This window comes from Poecile atricapillus, chromosome 2 (genome assembly GCF_030490865.1).
Source record: "Poecile atricapillus isolate bPoeAtr1 chromosome 2, bPoeAtr1.hap1, whole genome shotgun sequence".
In the NCBI taxonomy this organism is placed as follows: Eukaryota; Metazoa; Chordata; class Aves; order Passeriformes; family Paridae; genus Poecile; species Poecile atricapillus.
In genome coordinates, this window is record NC_081250.1 from 18,734,318 (window position 1) to 18,750,904 (window position 16,587).

At 36.3% G+C, this 16,587-nt stretch overlaps 1 protein-coding gene across 6 annotated transcripts in view; it reads right to left on the bottom strand.

The window, feature by feature from the left end:
- Positions 1 to 16,587, bottom strand: part of MLLT10 (MLLT10 histone lysine methyltransferase DOT1L cofactor) — a 126,049-nt gene that overhangs the window by 91,079 nt on the left and 18,383 nt on the right. For all 6 annotated transcript variants that reach the window (XM_058830339.1, XM_058830337.1, XM_058830336.1 and 3 more), the window contains 2 exons: positions 12,993 to 13,047; positions 516 to 625 (listed from right to left, as the gene is read on the bottom strand). In XM_058830339.1, the coding sequence (XP_058686322.1) occupies positions 516 to 625; positions 12,993 to 13,047 (165 nt within the window). The remainder of the gene's footprint in view (positions 1 to 515; positions 626 to 12,992; positions 13,048 to 16,587) is intronic.

Sequence of the window (16,587 nt, forward strand, 5' to 3'; positions counted from 1 at the left end):
TCTCCTATAAGCAAATAATCCCACTAAGGTGAATGTTGTTTACAAAGGCAAAAGTCTACAAGCATTTGCCATAATATATTTGCATACCTTTCTGTCCTAAAAGAAATGTTTATGAACATGTTTATGTCAATATCAACACTTAAAACACTAGGACTTTGTGGTAATTAATAATAACATCTCAGATAATCTCCAATAGTATATTAACCTATGAAGAATATCTGAGATCCCTTTCAAAATAAACTGTTTTTCAAAGATCATGATATTTTTAATTAACAAAACAGTCCCTAATCTGTAAAAGGCTAATAAGAATGGCAGATAACCTTACAGCCTAATTTAATAATACAGATTTCCTAATTCTTCAATTTACAATAAAGACATTGCAGGAAACTTAGAGCATTGCTGCACACATTTAGGAATTTTATATAAAGCGCATTCTAAAAAGTATAGTTTTATATTACTAAAGCTCACAAGTTTTAAAACAAATGCATTAGATATAAAAAGACATATAATTATACCTTATTATAACGATCATGAGGAACAGACTGCAACACGATAGGCTCCATTGTAGAAACATTTGCAAACTGCACCTCGGGAATGTACAGAGCACAAACCACATGAGCCCAACCTACAAAAAGTTATAATTGTATTTAATGTTTTCTAGAAGCTTAAAGAACATTTCAATGTAGTACAATTATAGTAAAAAGAACCTTTTACAACACTTTTTTTTCCACAGACTATTTTAACTGTTTAGAATATTAAGGACATAAATTACACTTAAGTCATGTTTACATTTCATTTTTGTTATCCAAAGTTTAGACAATCAGTAATACATTTTTTAATGCAGTCAGGGAGAATTTATACGAGTAATACTCCATGATATTCAAATACTAATGATTTATACTGTGACACACAAAGATAGAAACATTTTTTTTTTATTTCTTGGATTAACACAGTCATTGCATGAAAGCTACATAAAATCCTGCAAAAAGGAAGCAGCATCTGAGCAAACTGGTATTCTTAAAAGCATAGAATCATGGAAGACTTTTGTGTATAATTTTTATTTTAAAAATGTCATTCTGATTTGAATAGACTCCTGTTTCTTTCTGTAGAAAGAAATTGTGACACATATGCACACCATCACATCTCCTCTATGAAATCTCTTATTTTTCCATTTATAAAGTTGTGGCCAACTCATTTTATCACAGGAATACAAATACCTATATCGAGTCCTATTCTAATTCATTAACTTGGGGGTCATCAATAAATGGTTAGTTACTTACCATACTGTGCTTTAACAACATTCTGAGAAAGCCAACATTGTCAATTGTCTGACATTTGGTCAGATGGAGTTGGGGGAAAACACCAAGTCAGAAACAAACCTATTAATTTGAAGCCTGTTTTCAACACAGAGATCCTGAGAGCTGTTGGTTTGTTCCAGTGGAGGACTCTGTGCCATAACTGCAAATTTAGCAGAAGCCGCTACATAGCTAACGCAACACACTGCTCACATTAACAGCAGAATTATTAAAAGTATTATCATCTCATCTAAAAGTGAATTTGGTGCATCTAATCACATGCTGTGAATTCTATTCTACCCCAAGAGGAAAACTGAAGTCTCTTGTCACAAGACCCTCAGTATACTTCAAAAATAATTCTGCTTTCCTCCTACCCAGGATTACTTGTATGCAAATATTAAGGACATAAAATGACAGATTTACATAATTAGATCATCTAGAAGATTATTAGATTAGGCAAGCAAAGTAAATTATCATTGTGCAAATGCATGCTATAATAAAAACAACAACAACAACAACATAATAGTAATAATAATAATAATCCCAAAAATAAACATTAAAAAATTAAACACAAAACCCACCATATACTGTCTCACTGCAGACCTTTCTGAGCTTTCATCTTGGATTTTCTCTTTTCAATCACTCTACAAAATCTAAAAGTTCCTGATTTCTTTACCAAGCTGTACTCTGACTCTTAAACTGAGCTAAACACAAAGCTATGCTTGCTCACAGCAGTATTGTTGAGACTCTGGAATGGTATTTAGCATAAAACACACATATGCAATTTCAGATACTATTCTTAAATCTTTTCCATTTTCTGCCAATGGATCTGGTGCCCCCTCTCCATTTACTAAATTGGTAGTTACTATTTCTATGGAAAACAAAAATTGCACACACACACCCAACAGATACAGTCAACATCCACAGTCAGTACCACCCATATCATTCTGGTATTTCAACTGCAACTAAATACAGTATCTGTACTGCTCCATGATTTTATTCACAAATAGTCTGTAGAATTATTCTGTACAGAAAAGGCATGAGACTAATAAAAGTGTAGGGAAAAAAAAGTATAAACTGCCAACTTGAGCTGCTTTTAAAACCTGTTCCAACAGACCATTTTAAAATTATCATTAACAGACAGACTGAGAAAAAGAAAACTATAAAAACCAATAAAAGTGAACATTTTTTGTTCGCTTGTCTACTTGAAATATCGTCAGGGAAAGAGTGCTTATAAGGGCTTTTCTAAGAATTGCAAACTGCCTTAAGCTAGAATCATCTTACTAAAGACAAATAAATGTTAACATGGTGTTAATGGTGAATATTTATCTTTAAATCGTCTCTCAAAAAATTAACTCAAATAGAAACACCATTCATCTAATAAAGCCATTAAACCAATAAAAAAGTGACACTGAAATTTTGAAGAAAATAAACCTTCTTCAGTTGCCTACACATAATCAGATGGCAAAAGCTTTTGCTTCAGATGTAATTAAGCCTGTACTCCAGTTACACTTACATATAATAGAAAATTATAATATAAATATACAAAACATACCAGAGACATTAGGGGGAAAAAAAAATCACTTACTAAGTGAACTGAAATTTAGGTATGTAAATAATTTTTACTAATCTACTACAAAAAAATAAATCAAAACACTACAATATATTCCTATTTACAAATAGAAAGTACATATCCAACACAACTGTGGCCAGTAGCAGGTTTTTAACTTTCATGAGACCAAAACCAATGTATCTATATAATGAAACAAATGAAGCACCACAGCACTAAACCACTTTTTGAACATGGGCTAATAAACACCCATGGAATTGAGGACAAGGGACACTTTCCACTTATTTCTATCTGGCACCTTCAGATCCCAGATAATCTGGTCTTGTTGGAAAATCACAATAATATAATAAATCACAATAATGTCCAACAATAATTTAACCAGAGGGGTGGCTGCAGCACCCTTATGTTACCAGCCTCAAATGCCTACACCAAAAAAGCCTAACTTCAGGAAGAGATTCCACTTGGATTCAAGATATCTTCTACATAAATTCTTAAATACTCTTTTGTCAAAAGTTTAACTGGTGAAGAAATACAGAATTGTCAGAGAGCAACACCCAGTTGACCTGGAAGTGTCAAGGAGAGTTTCCTCTAGGAAGAGTAAGGAAGATGCTTTTCCATAACAAACGATGTTAAGAACCAGTTGCTTAAAGGTGCTGTGCAATCTCCACCTTCTAAGAACTCTACAAGGTCTGTAGACTCCTCCAGGAAACTTCCATAGTTAAGGGAGGTCAAGAAGATTCCATTTGGCCATATAAGAAGCAGACAATATGAGGAAAACAGAAATAAAGCAAACAAGAACCATCTTCTGAAACATCAAGAGACTAACCACCATTTCTAAAAAGCATAAGCATAAAAGTAAGGACACCTACAGCCATCGTGTGATAGATCTCCTTAAGAGAATGAGCTACTAACCTATAAACAGTTTTAGCTGTAATGTTGTGTGCAACTGAGAGTGTTCCTGACTATAGAACACAGTGCAAAAACACCTTCTCGATCCACTGATGACATTTACTTCTCTTTTAGACAACTACTCAGGCTGAACACAGAGCTCAGAGTCCTAGCAGAATAAAGGACCTATTGCCACAATCAAAGTTGAATGCTTTTGTCTGCTGTTTCCTATTGAATGATAACTGCCTTCTTTGTATGCAGGGATAATGAAATATTCTAAAGACACCCATCCAAACTGGACATAGAAGCCCATATGAGAAGCAAGCATTTAGAAGGATGTGTGGTGTTTAAGACTACCTTAAAATACATCCTTTTCCATTTACTCCATCTAAGCCATAAAGTTTGCACTATGAACTATATACTTCCTATTCAACTCACCTACTACATTATCCTAGGGCAACTAAAAAAATCACTAAATCCAGACCTTTTAAGCTTTACCAATGTTTGAGTGTGAAAAATACTGTTGTACACCCATGGTTTAGATTATAAAATAAAAACCTCCAACAGCGCTGTTCGACACAACCAAAAACATTTAAAACATTCTCCCTAGTTTCTTTTGTAACTGAAATTATTTTATCAGCTCTCCTCTTCACCCAAACACTGCACAGAAATAACAGCAAGATATTCCTATTTTTTCTCTTTTTTTCTCCAAATTTAGCCAGGAACTCATGCCATTTTTAAGATAACTTTTGCTCCAAATGAGTTCATTAAACCCATCTCTATAAACCATATAATTTACTCTTTAAATCAATTATAAGCTTCCATTCACTTTAGTTGTGTTTGGTTTGAATCCAGACAATGGCCACAGATGTATTACTTGCTTTTTAAATTTTACTTATTAAACTTCCAGTAATTGCTAACAAATTCTTAACTATCCCCACTGAATTCCTTATATCCAATTCACTTTCAGTTTCATCTCACTTTCATGACAACTTTAACTGGAAGAGAGGGTAGGACAGATGTTTTTGTGAATAGAGGTACTGGCAGCTTGCAAAATGTTCTTAAAATTTTCCCTTATACTCAAATTTTTAAATTTTATTTATTTTTCAATCTTTGAAACGGTGGTCTTTTGACATATGCACCTTCTCAATAATATTATCATTATCAGATGATATTGCTTGCCTTGGTTACTTTGTTTTTGTTTTTATACGAGAAAGAAACTTGCCTAAAAAACATAGCATAAGGATTCAAATTAGCCATCAAGTTTGCTTGTTTCTGTGCACTCTTACTACAATTGTTTTCTCTGAAACTGCTGAAGAAAACTCCTCAGACTACAATGGGCTGACAGATTCACTGCCTCTTTTGCTGCACAAAAACCCAATATTCTACAATAATCAGTGCCTCCATCCATAAATTGTAAAACATCATTTTTAGTTTTTACTTATTGGTGATACACAAAGTTAAAAATATTTACTTCAACTGCACTTTCACATTCAGTGACTTTGGGAAATGCTGCTTACCTTTTAAAAAAAAAAATCCAGTGTGTTTCTGAGAAAACTACACAAATATAAGACATTCTCCTTTGGAAAGACCTTAGAAAACAAATTCTACCAACTTTAAAACAACACGTAAAACCACATATAAAGCAACTCTGAAATCTGCTTTGATAACAATAATGAAAACAATTTCTTCCAATATCAAAAACTGGAAATTCATGCTGAAAAGTCTTCAAAGTTTAAATACACCACATGAGACTTGTAGCATTTCACTTAAATGAATTTTTATTTTGATTTATCTCTTGGAAAATCACACTACTGAGTTTTGCCAATTTTTACGTTTCATTCTAGTTCCTAAAATGTTTAATTACTACCACAGAATCTATTCAAATGCTACCAATCTCTCACTGAGATTTTTACTTCTGATGCCTCACTGATATTTAACTCAATGCAAACCTAGCAGTACGTATTTAACAGGTATAATTGTAACATACATTGTTCACTAATGTTCAGAGCAACAAAGCTCAGACTTCAGACTCCTAGCTGAAAATAAACAGTTGATCTGCTATCCTAATGTAACAGAAAAAGTAATTCCTACCAATTCCAACACCAGCAAACACAAGACTGTTGCCAACAAAGAGCTTCATAATTAGAAGTAACCTCTACCAAAGTAAATTAATAAAGAAAAGCCAAGAAGATAAATAATACACAGTATATTACCCATCTAACTAAATTTTTGCCATTACAACTACTGCTGAATTGCCAAAAATTTTATTCACAAGTGCCTTCCCTGTAAATAAACTCATAGTATTTTTAAACTGCCTTCCAGCGCAAACTTTCAAGCCTTGTTTTTATAGTCTTTGACTTCACAACAAACAACCATATAATCCATCCTACCATCCATAACAAGAGCAGCCCATGTCTTGCTCATGAATTAAGAGCAGGGACCCCACTACAACCCACAGTCAGTGCAGAAGCTGTGCAGCAAAGCATGAATGCCCTGCAGAGACCAGCATCATGAAGCTACACTGAACTCCAGCCACAGAACCAGCCTGGTAGCACAAGAGTTCTGGGATATTATCACCATCCCCTAACCATGCATTAATGTCAGAGCAAAATTTGTTTATGCATTCTAAGTTCCTAAAGAGTCCATTATATTTCATTAAAGAAGTCTTACTTTATTTCTAACTATAGCTCACTCCCAAACCAAAAGAACGTATTTATTATTCTAGCATGGAAAAACCTTTCCTTGTTGAAATGTTAGTTTCTTATGAGGGTTGCTTCAAATTGTCGATTAAGGATACACCTCAATCCATTTCAGCTGTAGGCTGTCACTGAAAAGCAGAATCTTGCCTTACTCCTTCCTTTCAACTGTACATTCTTGCCCTCTCCTTGCAGCATGAGTTTGCTTTGTAGTAGGGCAAATAATTTTTTTTTTCCCATCTCATTACTTAATTTGCAGGAAACTTAATAGTTTACCTTTAAGCAACATCAGTCAATGGTCTGAAGCAATCCACACTGAGGTCACATACATACAGTACCATACAGAAAACCATCAGTGCAGAAACACCCAGTCAGGGGAAAACCACAGTCCCCTCCTTTCAGCAGAGGTCAACAGCTGTCCCAGATTACGTGAAATTGCACCCTCCATTTCCACAACTATCAGATCTGCTGACTGACCCAAAGGCTGAGCTCTATCCAACTCTGCTGGATTCACTTTTCAAACATGTACTTAAGATCACTACTGTTACTCTTTGCTAAAGGGAAAGATTAAGTACTATTTTAAACCTTTAGTTAAGCGTCTCTTCATTAACACATTCCATAAACTTTTACCCCTGATCTTCTTTCCTGTAAAAACAAGAAAACTTGCAGATAAGAAATCCATCAGCTGAAGTTACTGTCTTTTCCTTACTTTATTAAATAAAGATTTAGAATTTTCTATAGCTAATACAGCATTATTCATATTATATTGTTTGATCCACTCTTTGAAGAGAGGTGAAAAGAAGATGCCACCCTAACCACTAGAACTTCCACTGGTGTGTTGTTGATAGTCGACCACGTCAGTGATATAGAATAGGAAATTTGTTAAAAAGGTAATATAAATACTATTTGTCTATGAAGAAAAAGGCTTCATCCTACAATGTCCTACTACTGAATGTCACTAAATACTCCATTAAGAAAATCCTTAAATCCTCAAATAAAGAATTTATTTATTTTGAGTCATCACTCTGCAGTACAACAAATAGTTTGTTTTTGAAACAGCTATCGATGAAATTCCATTGGTCGACTGAGTAAGCTAATAGCTTTAATAATTTTATCTGGCATGCTATGGAATTATTGAGTTTCTTCCACCTCTCTCAAGAAATCCTTTCATACAACAGAAGGAAGTAATGTATAAATAAGCACCTAAAACTCTAAAATAACATTTCTGCATATACACTGTGAATATCAGTAATGTAAATCATAAACGTATAATACTTTATAGGGTAATACATGGATTTCTATTACTACAGTATTTAAAATTCATTATCTTTTTTCTCTTTCCCAGGGGAAAAAAAAAATTACACACACTGCTGTATATCTGCTCAAAAAGGCCAGAACATTTGTAGGTAAGCACTTGCAAAAAGCATACGTCTCAGTGTGTACATATAACATTATACCATTCACATTCTTAGACATTAATACCAAGAAAACTCATCAGAACAGTAAACCAGACAGTGAGACTCTAATAATAACAACAGCAATGGAAAAGCCTAGCATATAATGTTTTTATAGACTTGGGAGATCCTGCCACTAACCCAGGGGGTGGGAAGAGGGTCTGGACCATGACATAAAACCACCACATTGTTAGCTGGCCTTTCCCCAAGCAGCTGCATGAAAGAAGTCTTGGTAAAAAGTCACACAAAGAATGCTGTTACACAGCATTCCTGATCATCATCCACTGGAATCAGATTTCAAAGTAACAACTTGTATAGCAAAATCAAACCTTTTAAGCTTACAGAAAATTGTAGAAAAAGATTACTGCAAGATAACTGTGAGATGCACTATATTAGGTACAAGTGAACAATTTGCTTAAAAAGCAGACTGTATACTCAGTATTATGAGAAGATAAAAGAACTGGGATTCAAAAACCTATAATCAGTCCAAATGGTCATGGTTTTATTTCCTCCTTACTGAGTGTCAAAAATCCAAAGGAAATTACTGCAATAGGGAAAAATTACTGAACTGAAAGGCCCAGAACTGTCAAATACCAAGAGTTCTCAAGTATCTTCAAACAAATTCACTTGTTACTTTTCTGTTTTTGAAAAAATGTGTTTATATTTTATCCAACTACTATTCCACTTAACAATCCACCAAGCTAAAGGAAAATTAATCCTTCAACAGCCTTCTTAAACGTAAGACAGCAAATCAATAAGCAACTCATATACGTATCAGGTTTCCTCATTTCAAAAAACTTTTACATTCAGTCATGTTTAAAACCACAATGGTTCCCCTAAATGAACATAAATACCAAATTTACCTACAAAGTCTGTCAACAAATATATTCAGAGAGAAAAGTTCTTTTTATGATTCAATCTTACTTTTCTACTTCTAGTGTCAATAAGAATAAATAATTTTTTTTTTAAAACAGGTAATAGCCTAATGGAATTTCTATAATTCCAGTCTCTGAACACTGAAAAAGTCCTAGTGTTTATGTAAAAACAAAATCCACATGCAGGAAGGATTATTTTTTGTTCACAAAACTTAACCATAGCCCTAAGACAGTCATAGATATTAGGCAGACAAAACATTAAAACTTATTCAAAGCTAATTCCTAAAATTTCTTACAAATACCCTGCTCATAACTGTGCAATGTCCTATTACTCTTAAAAATTAATTCAATCAAATACGTAGCTAAATACAGCCAACTCCTAACAATCCTAGGACAGATAAACCCGCTGACAGATAAACCACACCACAGATACTAGTCCAGACTCCACTCAGCTAAATCCAAGAGTATTGTTTCCAAGAGCCGTGCAGGAGCAGAATGGCCATTTTCACACTGCGCAGAGACTGAACAAGCACATGCAAACAGACCTTAGCTGCTCCTGCTCAAGGTCTGTTCAGGTCTCTGACAATGGAAAGCACAGGAGGGACACTGAAACAGACTAGGACATAGTCCACACAAATCTAGACAGAATTCTCTGGGCTCGCTTCAGGTTCTGATTACAGCACCAGTAGCTGCCATCACCAAGCCAAGAACAGGCAGGCATCTGTGTACTCTCCAGTGTACCCAAAAAGGTTATGGGAAAAGGTACCAGAAATGTGAGGGCAGAATAATTTGCCTTTGCTACCCCAGTTTGCAAATTCCAAGTGGCAACAAATTAAACCATGAGGTAACAGGTTCAAAAGAAAGCCACGGACACTGATCAACTGCAAAATGCCTTGCCACACGTTATTGACACTAATACAGAGGGAACATTTCAATAGTGTGATGGACTTGTCTTCCCTTAAACACAAAAATACCATGTCTGGAGCAAGAAGTCCCAAAGCATAAATGCTAGTAGGCTGGGAAACTATTCTGAAAAGGCACACAAGACCCTTCTCAAGAACCTAGTTCACAATGACAAAGAGAGCAGGACAAATGTTGATTGGCCTCCATGATATGTTCCTCTCCTCTTCCTATCACAGGCTATCACTTCTAAGATCTCTGTAAAATCCATAACAGTACTGCTGCAATAATGCCATATTTAGGAAATAACTGAAAATTGTAATTCTGACACCTGAGTATGCACATGAACCTGATAAGCACAACTAAAGTAGAGTCAGACTCCAAACAAAAATATAAAACCTGAAAAGCAAATCTAAAGAAATTGTGAGCTCCAGTAAAAGGTCAGATAAGCAGCAAAAGGCCAGTAAAAGGAGGGGGAGCAGGAGGAAGAATGCATACTAAGGAACCTCACACCATGTGGGGGGGTGGGAGGGACGGACAAAAAACAAAATACCAACACCAACACAACCACACTATATGCTACCATAATATGTAGTCAATTAATTATATTTATAGTCAGTTAATAATACAAACAACACAAGTTTGATTCCCAAACTACTGTAATACATACAGTGCCCCAGAGTTCTTAATGGCAAGATAACACCTTTACAAAAGAGCTCTAAGATTAGGCTGCCTTCAGTTACAGCTGTGCAACTAACTTAAGACAGCTAATGTACAGGCTGATGCTAAAAGAACACTCCTGGCCATTCCCTCTATCACCATTAGCATGGGCAGCTAGGTCAGAGAAGCTTTCATGTAGCTGAAAAGGAATGCAGCGGCAGAAAAAAGGGAAAGTTTTAAAAGCTAGTACCATCACAAAGGAGGAAACAATGTATAGCAAGGACCCTCACTGCAGTAACAGCATCTTACTGCAGGTTAAGAAAATCATGGAATGCTGCCGTAAAAGCTCAGTACCCCATTAATATTCTGAACATAAAAGAAATTACGGTACCTTCAACACCCAAAACACAGTCCTTCACCTTATTATAAAGCAAATATCCAGAAGACTGTTAAAAAACACTAGAGGAGCACGTACGGGCTCAACTATCTGTATATCCAAAACAAAAAGCAGAGTTTTTTTCTGGCTACAAAATGAAGTTATTTGTTGCCAGAAGGCAGAAAGAAGAAAAACCTTATACCACTGACTTAAAATCAGCAATTTCTTCTCTTGTTCTGAAAAGCTAAGACCATTTAATTATTTCTATACTTTGAGAAAGACAGCATAATTACAAGTTTATAAAGCTAGATCCTTACAAGGTTTCACCAGAAATGTTTGTTTCCAAGTTTCTTCTCAAATACCTACATCTTTTTATAATTTGCTTGGCAACAAAAAGTGTAACAGAATTAAAAAAAATAAAGTATTAACCTACTGAAAATGCCTTTTTCAACTGACAAGCCCATTATCTGATCTTCAACAGTATTTCTTTAAGTCTAAAACACTTCTGGCATAATCTCTTGTTAGGCAACTCTTTGAAAGGAAAGCTTCAGGTAAGAATGCAGATTTCTGAAATGCAACACCAGTCAAAGTATTTGACCAAAAGTATTTGTGACTGATGGTGCACATCCTTCTGTAAAACTATTATTTAAAGGACATTTGGTCCACAAAGTAGAATTTGCAGTTTTCAACACCATAGACAAGATCTGTTACAGAGGCTGGGTATTTTCAGAAGAAAATATAAATTCTTAAGCCTCTCAGCTATGAAATTTTCAGTATAAAGCTTTCACTGATGAAAACACTTGGGTATTAAAATTATAGTACAGTGTTATACCTTTGCTATTTAAACTTAAAGCATTCCAATCTTACAGAGTAATTCACTTTCAGACAATAATTTATAATTACAATAGAGCCATAAGATAGCTAACTAACAGGATGCTCACATCTTTGATGCACACTATTAAAGTTCTAAAGACTTCATGCAAAGTTTCAAGACCACCACAGACAATAGCAAAGCATTCCCAAATACTACTTTCAGTATAAAACCAGGAAACACTTCAGCTACTACATACTTCTCATATTTTACTGTATATTTCAAGACATTTGAGGCTTTCTTATTACAATTTCCTAAAAAGAAAGTGTGCAGCTGCCATTTCTAAAGAAATTAATTCAACATTGCATGTATCAATATGAGAGGAATAATAAAGAAGATGAGTAAGACTTAAGTACTAGGCACTAAGTTCAGTGATGTGTTTGAGTCACTAAACTAAAATGGTAAACCTAGAGCATAGATATAGATATATATATATGAACAGAGCAGTCAAAGGTACACAAGGGAAAAGGTAGGTCAGCACAAAAAACAGGAGCAGGCCCTGTGTTCCTGCAACCCAACAGCAACAGAAATAGCACAGCTGCATCAACACTAAAGCTAAGATATAAATTAGCTAGACTATTATGTACACAGCATAAAATCTGAGGAATACAATTTACATAGACTGTCCAAGTGAATTCCAGAATACAGATCATACTTTCTCCTCTCACAAGAGAAAGGGCTCAGTATCAAAATGACCATGCTATTTACAGATAGATGATGGATGGGAATTTAGAAATACCTACTAGAAAGAGAAGGCGGCATTCCAAGAGTGAAAAGTTAAATGAAATTTCTGCACTCATATCACCCAGCTATTAGTATAACATAATGAAGACAGGATATTCAGTGGAGACCTTCTCTAGCAGTTCTACTCAGCAGGAGCAGAACTGATGATAACCTGAACAGTGAAATTAAAAAGATGCAAGGGAGAGGTAATCACTACCGCAACTTTCCAGCTCTAACTTCTTTGTTACAGAACCTATTAGTAAATCAGGCATGAAAGAGTCAACCTTTGAAAATGCACTGATGCATTCAGTCTGGGCTACAGACATAAAAATTCCACTTTCCTCCATGAATGGTACAATTTCAACAGCTTTCTATAAATGCTCAGGCTCAGGCTCCAACTAAATACCCAAAATTCATCCATTTCACCCATTAAATCTTATGTTAAACTGCAGTTTTTCTATTGTAACTTTTTTTCTAAAAATGAAACTAAGAATAATGATAGATGTCCTCAAAGTAAATTGAACCTAAAGTGGACAAATAAGGGTTACTGTAAAATAGTTCTCTTTAGAAAGTAGTCAGTGTTTTCATTTATGTTTAGGATCCCTATAATTTTTTTTTTCCACAGATTTATTTCCCTCATACAAAATAAGAGAATTCACAAAAAGCAAGAATAAAACTTACCCCCATTATCTGTTCTCTTTAAAGCACCATCCTTATGAGGGCATAATTCACATCTCTAGGAAAAAAAGCAAAAATAAAATAAAAAAATGGAATGATCACAGAAGCATTGAAAAAGAAACCACACACATTAAAACTTATCTGATATTAAGGAAGTAACCATTCTTTAAAAGTGAATGGGTGTGTTTCCCCTTAACCCTTACTCAAATATTAATGTTAGTTTCTGAAAAATAAAGCTTTCTCCACCAGATCTTGAAATTATGACACACATTAAAGCTACTCACAGTTCTACCTCCTAGATTTTCTTCCTCGATTCCACACCCTGGAATTCTGGAGACAAGCCTCCAAAAACTATAGCACAGGGTAGACTTAAATGCCCAAAAGCTTGGACACAGTCCTTACTGTATTTCCTTCTCCTGGTCTCTCTGTATTGACCAAGATGGTCAATCACTAAAGAAGTGCTCTAGATATGATCAGCACAAGTACACATAACTATGGTTGTCTACAAAGTCTCTGCTGACTCCCACTTATCCTGAGACATGAAAACCAACCTCACTTTCTGTCTCAGAAAGAGGAGGTCAGAAGTTGACAACTGTAGCAAAACCACACTTGGAAATAAGCAGTTTGATCACAGAATGACAGAATAAGCTGAACTGCAAGGGACTCACAAGGTTCATCAAAGCCCAGCTCTTAATCCTCCTGCACAGCCCCATCCCAAGAGTGCCGAAGAGTATTGTCCAAATGCTTCTGGACCTCTGTCAGCACTCTTGGTGCTGTGACCACTTCCCTAGGGAGCCTATTAAGTGTGCAACCACCCTCTGGGGGAAGAACATTTATCTAATATCTAACCTAAACCTCCCCTGACAGAACCTCAGACCATTCTCTTGGGCCCTGTCACTGGTCACCACAGATAAGGAATCAGTGCCTGACCCTCCTCTTCCCCACATGAGGAAGTCGTAGACTCCAATGATGTCTTCCCTCAGTCTCCTCCAAGGTGAATAACCCAAGAGACGTCAGCTGCTCCTCACATGGCTTCCCCTCAATGTCCTTCACCATCCTCATGGCCCTCCTTTGGACACTCTTAACAGTTTAATGTCCTTTTTATATTGTGGCACCCAGAATCACCCCCAGCACTCAAGGTGAGGCCATCCCAGCTCAGAGCAGAGCAGGACAATTCCCTCCCTTGCCTGGCTGGCCATGCTGTGCCTGATACCCCCCAGGACAGGGTTGGCCCTCCTGGCTGCCAGAGCACTGCTGCCTCAGCTGGCTCATGTGCAACTTGCCAGTGATCAGCACCCTCAGGACCCCAAAGGGCTGCTCTCCAGCCTCTCATTCCCCAGCCTGTCTGTACATCCACAGCTGCCCCATCCAGTCTGGCATCTGCCCTTCTTAAACTTCATACTGTTGGTGATTGCCCAGCCCTCTGATTTATGAAGGTCTTTCCATAGGGCCTCCCTGCCTTCAAGGGATTCAACAGCCCCTACCAGTTTTGTATCATCTGCAACCTTGCTTAGCGTCCCTTCCAGTCCTGGGTCAAAGTCATCTATGATGTAATATTCTTTCAACATACACCAGGATCACAACAGAACAGTTTTTCTTCCATCACTGACTCCTTTCAAGTTCCTAATATCCTGTTTATATATAAGTGTCCTAGAGCATGTGAACCAATTACAAATTAGAGATGACAGAAATTACCAGATTTGACACAAATTCCACTTAAAATGCTCCAAATTACAAGCACAGGAACACCACTATACAGGATCCTATACCTAGGAATCACTATATTACAACCTTTATGTATTTCCAGATTAGGGACAACTCAAAGCATACAAACCTAATAATCTTAAGCAAAACAAGATCATCAGACACAAACTTAACACCATATTCTTCAAACAGAATGGAAACCCTGTTCTTTTGTCTGTTCCCTGAACAGTGGTATTCTCCATTACCAGCTAACTGACAACACAACAGATAAAGGAAGCTATGATGCTAGAAGTGCCTCAGAAACAGATTGTGCAAACTTATTTGAGGAACTAGAAATTCCATTCCTGAAATTCATATGGGTAAAGTATATCTTGAGGACTATCTTAACCTGTAAATTTGTAAGACTGTCTTTCTCCATGTGTAAAAAAATTTATATTAGCAGCAAAGAGGCATTAATGGAGGGTAAAATAGAAAAAAAACTTGTATTGTTTCTTCTCAGTGCACTGGCAAAGAGAGCTGCACATAGAAAGAAGAATCTATAGGATTACAGCCTTCTGTCTTTTGCTTCACTCATCTCTCTCACACTCACTAAAACGATCAGCAATTTATTGAATGTCAGCATTAAGTCTTTGGAGAAACTTAGATATAAAAGTGACTGAAAATATCTTAATCATTCTGCAAGTTGCCTGCAGACTTGGATCATTACACTTTTTTTTTTTTTTGGTCAAGACTCTGAAATTAACTAATTGGTTCATTTTAAACAAAATCCTATGTATACAGTATATTTGTGAGCTGTATCTCCAACACTTCAGCTCTCCAGATATCAAACACTCTAGTGCTGAGAGATGTACAGTAGCAACAGTTTCATTTCAGTGAATTTCTGATACACTCAATCAGATTCCTAATGAAAGAAGCTTGGTATGTATTGATGGTCACAGTGCAATAAAGTTTGCTCCCACAGCAAAGCTACAAGCAGGCAGCTTAAAGCCAATGAGACAAGATGATGTAACTGAGAGAAGCTGTTAACAGATTCTACCTCGCCCCACCTCTGCAAGCCTATGGAAGTCTGACACACATTTTTCTCTAGTGGCAAAACCAGTTTAGGAGGTTCTCCCCTTCACCTCCCCCTCATTAATTTCTCCCTCAGGTACTGACACAACTATCTGTAGGGCTGCCCCTTAGAACATATCTGTGAAATAGAATGAAATAAACTTTTTAACATCTTTAATTCAGGTCATATAACAGATGCAATTTAAGTATAATCCCATACACAGCTGCATCAACAAAACTGAAAGCAGCGAGCCACAGCACTACAGCACCAGTAATTAAAGAACTAGCAAGCTTCTTGTGCAAATTTTATCATAAAATAAATCAAAATGATCATAGGACACTAAGATGCAATGACTTGTGCCAGCCCTTTATGCAGAAGAGGTCCTTTATGCATGCTCCATTCAGTCTCATCAGCTTCACCTGATTTATTTTTGTCTCCTATGTCTACAAGGACTCAGGTCCCTCATTAATCCTCTGCAGTCCTGGCTGCAACCAGTCAGAGGAGACGCAAGACAGAAAACTGGAGGAGAATGCTTTGACAGTGGAAGAAAACTTGAGTGCAGAATTGCATTCATCTCTAATGGCGCTCACAATTGGCCACTCTGCAAAGATATTTGCACTTTGATGACACAGAGCACTTCTGGTGCCACGAAATCTGGCTACAATCTGCAATAAAGTAGCACCCTAGTAAGCTAACAGAGCAGACAGCTAGCTGGAGCCCTTCTCCCTTTCTCTGTATTAGGAACCTAACTCCTTCCCAGCCTCCACATTCTCAGATTCCATTACCCATTTCTGCTCTGTCAAGTTTCAATACACACCACGTAGTAAAAGCAGGAGCTTTGCC